The sequence below is a fragment of the Mastacembelus armatus genome, chromosome 14 (genome assembly GCF_900324485.2).
Source record: "Mastacembelus armatus chromosome 14, fMasArm1.2, whole genome shotgun sequence".
NCBI classification, from domain to species: domain Eukaryota; kingdom Metazoa; phylum Chordata; class Actinopteri; order Synbranchiformes; family Mastacembelidae; genus Mastacembelus; species Mastacembelus armatus.
In genome coordinates this window covers 10,873,177-10,884,193 of record NC_046646.1, presented here as the reverse complement: position 1 = coordinate 10,884,193, position 11,017 = coordinate 10,873,177, and the positions used below count along the sequence as shown (strand labels likewise).

At 40.3% G+C, this 11,017-nt stretch overlaps 1 protein-coding gene and 1 long non-coding RNA gene across 2 annotated transcripts; one reads left to right on the top strand and one right to left on the bottom strand.

Moving 5' to 3' along the window:
- The first annotated feature begins 2,616 nt into the window (after nucleotides 1-2,616).
- On the top strand, nucleotides 2,617-4,613 carry LOC113143369 (uncharacterized). Its single transcript, XR_003297022.1, has 3 exons — nucleotides 2,617-2,888; nucleotides 3,069-3,127; nucleotides 3,452-4,613. It is a non-coding gene; the product is annotated as an uncharacterized LOC113143369 (long non-coding RNA).
- Nucleotides 4,614-7,347: 2,734 nt separating this feature from the next.
- LOC113142530 (leucine-rich repeat neuronal protein 4) lies at nucleotides 7,348-11,017 on the bottom strand. The gene is made up of 2 exons (XM_026327555.2): nucleotides 10,888-11,017; nucleotides 7,348-10,099 (listed from the first exon to the last, which is right to left on the bottom strand). Exon 2 carries the CDS (start codon nucleotides 10,089-10,091, stop codon nucleotides 9,357-9,359), a length of 735 nt encoding a protein of 244 aa, XP_026183340.1. The 5' UTR covers nucleotides 10,092-10,099; nucleotides 10,888-11,017; the 3' UTR covers nucleotides 7,348-9,356.

Sequence of the window (11,017 nt, the reverse complement as noted above, 5' to 3'; positions counted from 1 at the left end):
TTTAAATGTCGTCATCTTTACTGACTACAGCAGACTCAAGGCAATCATCAAATCCCACTCAAAGTGGAAGATGGTTGACACCATTAATGTGTTGTAGAGACAATTCATGTTAGGCCTTGTGTGGTTTAAATTGTTCATGTTAAATGGTTAGTAGACTAGTTGGTTTGGAGTATCTGAGATAATTGGATGAGGCATTAATTGTTGATGGTTTCAAGAAGCCTCCTGGCTCTGCTACAAGGTGCTGAGGGCTGTCATTAATCAGCTGTGAAAGAGAAGCTGGCTTCCTTTATCTTTGTTTTGTAAACTTGATTTTTATAAATTAGCTGCAGGAGCATAAGATCAATCAACCTGATTATAGGGAATAGGCAGTTCACTTATCTGTAATTGATGGATTCCACTGCATGGTTGGTCATTGACATTTAGGTTAAAACTTTACATTGTTCATCTGGTATGTTGCAGTTCAACTAAGATAACCACAAACATCCAGCACTTTTTGATCTCTTCATCACATTTAAAATCAGTGATTAATATCAGTGATTTAAATATTATGCTGCTGACCAGTATTTACTGGAAACTGGCACTTCCACCACTGTCGCCTCTCCCCCTGGCATCAAGACAGACGGCAATGTCACCCACAGTCTGCCCACCTGCTTCTGGCCGATTAAAGCCTTAATAGCAACATATGGTGTCCGAGGCGTCTGCTACCAGGAACAACAGGTTTGTGTAATCATCAGGTGAGTTTGGTCTGGAGCTTTAAATCTTCATCATATTCTCATTATATGCCATTAATAAGAACATCCAAAAACAGCAGAAAAAAAGTCTGGTGTTTACTGTTTGAACTGGCCAGGATGGCAGGACTGACCCACGCAAATATGGTGGAGGTTGAGATACATCACAGAAGTCCCAATAATTAGCTAATGTTGGCATGCTGACACAATAAGACAAGATGGTGAGCATAATGAATAATATACTGCCAATCATCATTGTGATTATGTTAGCATTTAGCCCAATGCACCACTTTTCCTTATTATTGCTAGTTGTTGCAATAATCGAGTAATGTATCTATACATATGTATACGCACACAAACACACACATACATATAAATATAAATATATATATATACATATATATATATATATACATACACATACATAAAATTAAAATTTAACTTCTTAGGTCAGAAGGTTTTATCTGTAGCCATTGCCCAACCCTGTCCTCAGTGATTGTTCCAGCAGTCAAAGCAGATAGAAGGCAGTCTGACTTTTACAGCATTCATCCTGCTGTTCTCAGACATAAAGCATTAATTGATTTTTAAACATATTTGAGAGGAGGCCTTCAGTTACATGTACTGACAGTTTAATGCCCTTCAAGAGAAATTGTTTATGACTTTGCGGAGCACTTTAGGGATCGATTTAAATCATCTCAAAAAAAAAAAAATTATCCACCATCTCTGGAGTACTGGAGCACATGAAGTTCAGGACCGATTGTGTAATTCTTGCCACATGGTTGCTTCCATGTGTTTATGTGAGCCATGATCAGCATTACATGATGCAAAACTGTGTGTGCTGATGGGTTGAAGGCTTGGCTTGTACATGAACAATGTGTCCTCAGTGCTAAAACAAAGAGAACTGGAACAAGGAATTACAACCATTCACCACTCCCTCCCTCCCTCCTTCCCTTCCCTCGCCTCCTTCACTACCTGTGTGTCTCTGTGGATTTCAGCACCACTGGAAGCATGTTCACTTGATCCATTCAAGCATATAAAAGGGGAGTGCGTGTGGATTGTGGCCTGACTTTTGACACAGGAACACATTTGTGACTCGGTGTGTCTCCAGATGGCTCCGCCTCTCATCTCACGGCAGCCAGAAAATGACCTAGATTCTCCCGGCTGGGTGTGTTTACATATACAGCAAACTGATGGCATTGTCAGTCAGAAGGCATCACTCTCAGAAGTGAGGAGAGCTGTGCTTTTGCTGTAACTAAAGCTCCAATCTGCCTCCCCTCATGATGAAATACCCTGCAGTGCCACAGATCCCTGCTGTCCTCTGACTGCATGCATGATGGTGTTAATGGCTATTGATCCTTGTGGTTGGCAGACAGCCAAGACATCCTGATGTTACTGCTGCTAGATATATTTATTTTTGCACTATATCATAAGCTGCCTTCCATTATTAGACTCCACAGAGGTTTTTGGTCTCAGAAAAGGTTTAAATCTCTCTACTCTCTCTTCCTTTTCATGAATATTCAGAAAAGGTCAAGTCCTTGTTCTCCTCTTGAGCTCTCTATCCCCCGTGACTGTGTCCTGAATAATCTCTCCCTGATTCATCTCTTGTTCTGGTGCTTGTTCCTGCCCCAGCTGTAGTGTGTGTGTTTTTTTTTTTTTTTTTATTATTTTTTTTATAGTGGAGGTAGGAGGGATAATTGGGATTTATTTTGTTCAACATCTGGCCACGTATGAGTCCTAGATTTTAATTTATGCCTCAGTTGTATTTAACATCTGAAGCTACTCTGTGTGCGAATTACATGAATGTGTTGTGTAATAAATTCAATGTACCAAAAGTACATTGGGCTAAAAGCTCATCAGCCTAAATACAGGACAAGATCTGTGCATAAATACGTCTTTGCATCTTCTGTTTCAGAACATTCCCAAAGTGTTGTTGCACTGATGTTTATCAAGAAGAACTGGTGTTCAGTTTTTCCACTTTTCAGTGTTTGCTTCCATTTTTTCATGCAGGTTTCCTCCCACAGCTCAATGTGGAGTGGAGATATGATGACAGACTGGCAGCCTGTCCAAAGTGTCTGTGTATCATCAACTCAGTGCATGCTGGGATATGCTCCAGTGCCCCTTTGACAACAAGAAGGAGGCGGGAAAAAAAAAAAGGAAAAAGTAGGTAAAGAATATAAATTGGTTTGGGTGAGGGACAAAGAACGTTTTATGTTATAAAGCACATTAAGAGCCACTTTCTCCAGACTGGCTAAGAGCAGGGAAGTGGAACAGTCCAGCCGCTCTGGGAAAACTACTTAACCTCCCATGGTTAAATACAGCTCCGGCTGCATGTCCCTGCAGGTCTCCTCCAGCGTTAGAGATTCAGCTGACAGCAAATTGAAGCCTTCTACAAACTCAGTGTGAGTCAAATGTGCTTGGATTATTGCAGTCATTTATATACAGTACATTGTGGCAGTACGGTGAATCAAACACATCAGGCTTGAAAGGTCCACTCTAAACTACGAGCAATGAAGTTCCAGGACACAGTGTAATTTACTGGGTGCAAATCAAATGATAATCATTCATTTAAGAGTTAGATTTTTATATATATTAAATTCATTTTATTTTATGATGAACAAATATGACGAAAGACAGTAAATGATAATCTGTTGTTCTGTCATTGGTTTTGAAAGCTTTGGATTTTTTTAACCTTTAACATGAGCGTGTGTGTTTTATTCATCCAGGGCCCCGGACGCTGCCGCACAGAAGAGGCTGTTGTTTTTGTTCTGTGCTGAAAGAGTCCTGGTTGCTGGCCTGTGAAGTCATGTGAAGGGTGAAAGAGCAGGTGCACGTGCGTGTGACGGCGCCGATGCCAAAGTGATTGATAACTCTCCTCTCCAAGCCGAGCTCGGTGTCAGCCTCCTCGGGCCTGTATAATGCCAGGTTGCCATGGTTACCCCAGCACTTCATACAAGGAAATAGAGGAAAAAAAAAAAATGGAAAGACTTTCTCCTCCTCTCCTTTCTGAAAGCCTCTCGCTGAGCTTTCCTGGGGAGTTGAGAGGAGAGTGCTGACCTGCGTGTTGCATCGAATGAAAAATCTGGGGAACAGAGAGCAAAAGTTAAGGTGCTTCTTTAAGCACAAACTCCTACTCTTCCCCCTTTGATGTAGAACGGAGGCTGAGCTGATTACTACTGCAAACTCATTTTCATCCCTATTAGAGCAACTAATTTCCATCTCCACTACATTATCACTGAGTGCGTGCCAGAGGTGGCTTTGATTTCTGCACTGCTCTTTGCAAGAATGACCTCTAGTGGTTCAAAACCAAATAAAAGTGTCTCTGACTCACACCGAACCTGTTTTGAAACATGTCTGGATGATGAAGGATGTCACCCTCTTGTTTTTTTTTTTTCCTTGGCAATGATGCTGAAAGAGGGAATGTAATCTAACATGCACACTGCTGTATTTACATAAACCCTGCTCATCCTTCCAGTACCATCAGACTCGTACTTGGAGACAGAAGTTAATCTTTTTATATAGAGAGTTGTGGTTTGAGCTGAGACGGAGCAGGAGTAAACAGGATGAGACGCCCGCAGGGGTGAGGGTTTAGTTTCTACAACCACCCACTTAGAGCCACTGTATCGTCTGATGAAGGCCACAGCATGGCCCAGATTCCACTTATGAAAAGCTGTTTTTTAAGACTGGAGGTCTTTGATTGAGACCCATTCATTCCTTATCATTGTGCTGTCAAAATGCTTAGAAGACTAAAAATGCTGATGCTTTTTTTTTTTTCATGTGAATTACACCAGTATGAGTTAATATGCTCTAACTGGGTGCAAAGGATGGTCTAGTTGCAGTAATGGGAACTGATGGATGGCTGACCTACTTTGGCCATTTTACGCCCTGTAAAAGCTGACCCCAACAGGCACAGGAAGCAGCCATTAGTGCTGGTGAAATAGTAACAATAAAGAAAAAAAAAAAAACATTCATTCTCCCAGGGCCAAATGCAAATTAATTTTTTTTAATGAATAATTATATGCCTGAAAATGAATGTCAGTTTTGAATAGGTGCCAATATAATGTTATGAGATGGACAATGTTTTACAACCTTCAGTTCTTTTATTGTATTAAAGCTTGTTGCCTTGAAAATACACCGTGTGTGAAGATTTGACACAGAGGGTAGATGAAATCCTGCGCTTGACAAAATAAAATAAGTTCACAAAACCTGCTACAAAACAGACAATTTCACTTGGCAGTTAGTATTTTTCTTAACTCTTTTTCTCCTGTATACAGTTTATTCATCATAAAACTAAAGGTCATGCAGTATTAGAATGTTTACTTTAACTACATTTTTACTTTACTATTTTGAGATTCATGTAATTGACTTGGTTAGTATTTGATGCTACTTTTCACCTGCACTTCACTGAGTAAACTATTACCGTTTTACTCTTGAAAACAGCTGACTGCTCTGGAAACTGCACAGATAAATGAAATGAGAGTGAACCAAAGTAAAGTTAGAGACATAAAAAAAAAAAAAAAATCCAAACAATGAGCTGAAAGGTGTTAAAAAGCTCCGCAGATCTCAGGGGAGCTGCAGCGTCACATTATCAATCTCCTTGTCAGTATGTGCAACACCTTTAATTACACCCAGTCATTGTTAACATATAAGAATAATAATTATCTGTAAATAAAGGATCTAAATTCTAAGGATCTAACCCAGTACTGGTGCACCTGCCGTGTTTGGGTGCAGGTGACGTACCCCCTTTTGAAGATCTGCTTTGTCTCATGTTGCATTAAAACCTCACATTTCATCCAGCAACTGCTTCTAATTGGCTCTGACTCTAATATGAACCAGCTTTATCTGCACTATTGTAATTGGGATTTTGTTTCTTTTGTCTCAGCGGCTCTTCTCCTCCTGGTTTGACTATAGCCAGCAGAGGGCAATAAGGTGACTCAAGCCTAACGACATATAAGTGACCTGTGAAAAGTATTTAATCCTTCTTTACCTCATTGATAATCTGCTCCAAAAGAAACACTGGTCCCTGCTGTGGAAACTGCCTTGGATGCTGAAAGACTCTGATAAAAGTCCTGGATTACTTAAAGTCTTTTTTTAAAAATGTCACATCTGCCCCCGGGGGCCTACGTGACATTTTTATATTTAGTAAAGCTCATTAGGTGAGTCATGTTTCAACACTGTTGGCCGCATGACATGATGCAGGTAGAATCCAAAACGTCATAAATACAAACATGCCGAGCATCAGTTCACAGACTACATGAGCTACTCATCCAGTTAATGTACAATTGCAGATGATGAAATAAATCTGGTGACTCAGGGGCAGGTAAAAAAGCCAAGGTCTAAATTCAACTGTTAAATTGCTTCATATGTGACCACTTCACCAGAAAGGTAACGTGAGTCACCAGTTTACCAGTTTACTGAATGAGATGAGCAGTGACTCAACGTGACTCGTCCTGAGCGTCCTGTCGACACACATCCCTGCAGCTGAACTTGTTGCAAAATCGCCTGCAGTTACAAAAAAAAAAGACCAAGTCACCAAAACAGCATCTTATCTGCTGCTTTTCTGTCTTAAGCTGTAGAAAGAAAGAAGCAGCTCACCAGAGCAGAAAAAATCAGTTCCAGATGATTCTTTCATTCATTTTCTTCCTACTAATATCAAGAGCTGTTTGGAGACCCCCCCCCCCACGCCCAGGAGGTGTTGACATTGTTGCAAAAAATGTGAAATTTCCTACCACAAACCCTAAACAGATTGACTCATTAGAAACATCCTGCAGAAAACAGCATCAGAAAATAGTGAATCATGAAATCACTCAGTGATTTGTATTTTTGATCAACTGACATTTATAGATTCAATAATGTAACAAAAAAAAACTACATGATAAATTTAAAAGTGTCTTATTTAAAAACTACATTCTCTTACATACGTAAAAACCTTTGTCCTATTGGTTTCTGTTCTGTCGAACATATGATGCAAGAGATAGAAGATTCAGGTGAGAACCTGAATCTTCTATCTGAGTTTGTGAACAAATGAAAATGAGTTTTGTTGTTAATGGTTAGCACAGACACGGTTGTTCTTAATCCTGAAGGTCCTGGGTTGAAACCAGCCTTACGGGCTGCAGCCTGTCTGAGAAGAGGAGTTTGCAAGTTCTCTCCCTGCCTGCGTGCGTTTGCTCCAGGTACCCTGATTCCCCCACAGCCCAGAGACATGCTCTGAATTGCCTGTATAGATATGAATGTGGGCGTAAAGAGTCTGTGTTTGTGTGTCAGCCCTGTGGTGGACTGGCACTCTGCCCTGGGCCAAGTTGCAGCTGTTCTTATCTTCCACAGCAGCAAATTAAGTGGGTCCCTTTAGAATAAAAACTGACATTTGCCAGTTCTTCCCAAAAATTTGTTTTTTTTTTTTTACAATCATTTAACATTTCTGCCTTATGACCGAAAAACTCCTCAGATGACACAAACACCCTGCTCCCTAATTTCCCTTTCAACTCTATCACTACATACTCACTGAATTTATTCACTGATGACTTTATGTTTTTCATTTCTTTATGAACACTCAAAATCTTTCAGGTTTTTTTTTAAATAGTTTATTTGAAAAAGACAAACCACCTCAACTGTGAAATAAGAGGCAGACTTTCTACTGCATGTGTATTTGTCACATTGTTCAAGTGCATGTTGTTCTGTTCTGTTGTCACCACCAAAACAACGCTGATCCATCACTGATTCTTGTTTTTGTCAAACATATTCTGCATTTTCTTGAATTAAATTGCATCCTGGCCTGGATACATCAGCCTGCTGAATCTGTTATCTGTTTTTTTTTTTGTTTGTTTGTTTTTTTGTTTGCATTTTCCTTCATGCTTGCAGTTTGACAGTGACAGCACTTAGGCTGAACACAAAAGCAACATTTTTGAAGCCATTTCAGCGACTGAAACGACCAATCTGTTGTGTCTCCAAATTACAGATGTTAGATGACTTCCTTACAGCTCCGCGTGATGTAAGTTGTGCAGTTGGAATGAGAAAAGTGCCAGGAGCAGTGGAACGGCTCTGTAGCACCAGCCACAGCAGAAGGAGATTATAACATGACTGCGAGACATGCGCATGGAGGCCTTGAACATAAGATAAACTCTGAGGATTTAAATATTGGACTTTCTTCTCTTGTTCATCATGGCAAAAAAAAAAAAAAAAAAAGCCTGAAGCTTCTCACCCACCCCGGTGCTGGATAACTGGAAAGTCTCAGCTGGAATGAGACAAGCCTCACAAAATCCATATTGAAAGGCTATTGTATGACAGCTGGAAAAACAGCACTGAGCACTGGTGCTCGTCCAGAGCACTGACACAACTTCCGACAATAAGACAGATGGAAAAAAAAAAAAAAGAAGCACACACCCAAGAGCTGTGAAATGACATTTTGAGACGTGTAACAAAGTAAATGCTTTACTTGACTCAAACAGTCAGCTAGTTTAACAAACACATTCATAGATCCAGTTTAAACCTCAGTCTGTTTTTCCAAACTTGCATTTGTTTGAGGAAATCTGTCCAAAAAACAAGTTTCACCTCACATATACAAAGTCTAATACAATCAAACAAATGCCACTGATAGATACAGTACACACAAGACCTCCTTCATTGTTAGTCTTTAAAACCATAGCCTGTTTACTCTCATAGAGAGTTTAATAGGGTCTTTGTACTACCAAAAAAAAAAACAGAGATTTATATATATATACATATAATCCTAATAATGTCCACAAATAATACACCATCACATGAGTCGTTCAGCTGTTGCCTCTTATTTGAAGCTACTGATATTTTATTTAGTGTTTAATCAGTATGTTTTCATATAATCTAATAAAAGTCACAACTAAAACTAAAATCCTGATTTGTATCAACAGGAAGCTGATTTTGATCTGTTCATTTAATTAACCTGAAAAACCTTTTGTTTTCAGACAAACCTGAGGATTAAATGGGAAAATGTCTTTAATTTCTTAATCCAAGTAAAAACTTATTTTTCTTATAGCTGAAGATAAGCTGATATATTGGAGACAGGTGGTTAGATGGTACATGGTTTTAGGAAAGGACCGACATATTTGAATATCTGACATCAAATAATAAATAAAACATTTAAATGGTCGTACCGGTTGGTTTTGCAGGTTTTATCCCACCGACTAATGATCTACCCCACTGTGAGCTGTAATATGTTGTTTAGTAAAAGTGCTGCAGGGGAGTACGTGCTCAGATGTTCCTCTATATTTTAGAGCTTTCCATGAAAAAGATAATGTCTGAAATACAAAAAAAACCAAAAAGGAAAAAAGGACCAAACTCATTATGATCGTTCTTGTTTTCTTATTGTTTGTCTTCTGGGTTTCATTTTCAGAGAACATAGCTGATGAATGCAATATTTTTCTGCAGCTAATTTTCAAATCACAGATTTGGGATGTTACTAAGGGATTTTAAAACAGACTCTATTTTTACCATGGAATATAACCAGTCAGATTCCTTTATGTGAGATGATGATCTCCTGTAGAAAGCCTCTTTGTGTTATAATCTAGTCACAGATAATTAACTGCAGTAACACTGAAGAGTGTCGTGGGACATGAGTCTTTTCTCACTGGGCATCCTGAGTCTTGCTTTCATTTCTGTTCACCGTGTCTCGGCTGTGTCGTGCATAGAGATGCTGGCCTCCTGTTTCCGTTGCCTCCTGTGCCTCCAGAGCAGCACGGCCAGCAAGAGGAGCAGCAGGAAGCCCAGAGCTCCCCCGATGAGTCCTGCTTTCAGGGCCAGACTGTTGTCTCTGGGATGGTACGTCATGCAGGACCCGTTGCTGGTTCCGCTGTCATTCTCCGCAAACACACAGACTTCTGTGATGTGGTCTATGGTGCCCACTGTGGCGCTCCTTTTGTCCTTCTCAAACTTCTGGGAATTTTGCCCATCTTTTGTCACAATATAAGTTTTGACATATGAATAAGGAGCACACCACTGAATTACAACCTCTGATCCATTCCAGAACACAGATTTCAAGTCAGGAGCCTGTGGAGCCTTATTATGTAAAGTGAACCCTGGACACAAGCAGCCGGAGTAGGCGGCTTGCTCAGCACAGGGGATCTGATTCTCAAGACAGGGATTGTAGACACAATGCTGAGGGGTCCCTCCATATGTAGACACTCTGTTGGGTAAACTAGAGGTGACTGTGTCCTCTAATCGATCGTAATCCTCTGTGGAAAAATCAAGGGCCTTGTTTGAAAACCCACGTGGCCTCAGAGATCTCAAAGGATCCGTCCCTGTAAGCCGTGATGCCGCAGGCAGGGGAGAGTAACCTCTGATGAAAACCAGGCAAACGATCACCGCGGCTAAAGGAAGGTCCCTGCTGGCAGCCATCGTGCTGTCTGGAGATTAGAAAAAAGTACAATTCCATCAGCGCGTTAGTAAATAGGAAATAAAAGTGTGGGCCCATGAGGTTTCCAGCTACATTCACATTCATTCTCTTTGTCTAAATGAGAACATGCTGTTATTTTTCCCTTGATGCCATGTCTTTTAGAGACTGTGGAGGACCGTGTTGACTGAAACAATGAATCAAATTTGAGCCATGCAACAGTTGGAAAATATAAAAAGAAACTCCCTAACTTTGAAAAACACATTTTTTCATCCTTTAAAACGATACCACATTGTTCTTGCTCTTGAGTGATCAAATGACAAAAATGTGGACACTTAATTAGTTAAAATGTTTTATTCTGTGGCATGTTTGTCAGTGATGAATGGTCTTGTATACAGAGCTGCTCGAAATAATCCTCATTTGTTAAGCTTTGGAGCTACTCTGCACTCATTCGGCATTCCAGGCAGGATTGCACAACAGGTTCAAATGCCAGCACGCCCAAGATACAGCACAACCCCGTCAGCTGGATCTAGTTACAGCAAAACCACATGTGCTATTTCCACAGTAATCCATACAAACATACCTGAAATCTACTCTGTGGTGAGAACGCATGCAGTGGTAACAATGAAGCCCATTCAAAACATCCTCAGGATAGAGCTGTGTTGAACTGCATGAAAAGCAGTGCATACAGCCCTCCCTACAAACTCATTTCACTTGTGCTCGTTGTGTTTTGCCACTGTTGAAATTCTATGTGTAAAAAGGAAAAATATCCAAAACGTAACGTAAAAGTTCTAAACTTACCTGTTGCTTGCAAAAGTTTGTAGTCTTTGTCAAAATGTGAGGGAGCGTCTCTCCGTGTGTCTCCTCCACTTGTTCCCTCTCTTGCTCTGTCCCCCTTTATATGTTCCCCTGCTTCCCATCAATCACCTCC

What these genes read in the sequence shown, in the direction of transcription:
- LOC113142530 (XM_026327555.2), bottom strand. Translation starts at nt 10,091, where the DNA reads ATGGCTGCCAGCAGGGACCTTCCTTTAGCCGCGGTGATCGTTTGCCTG.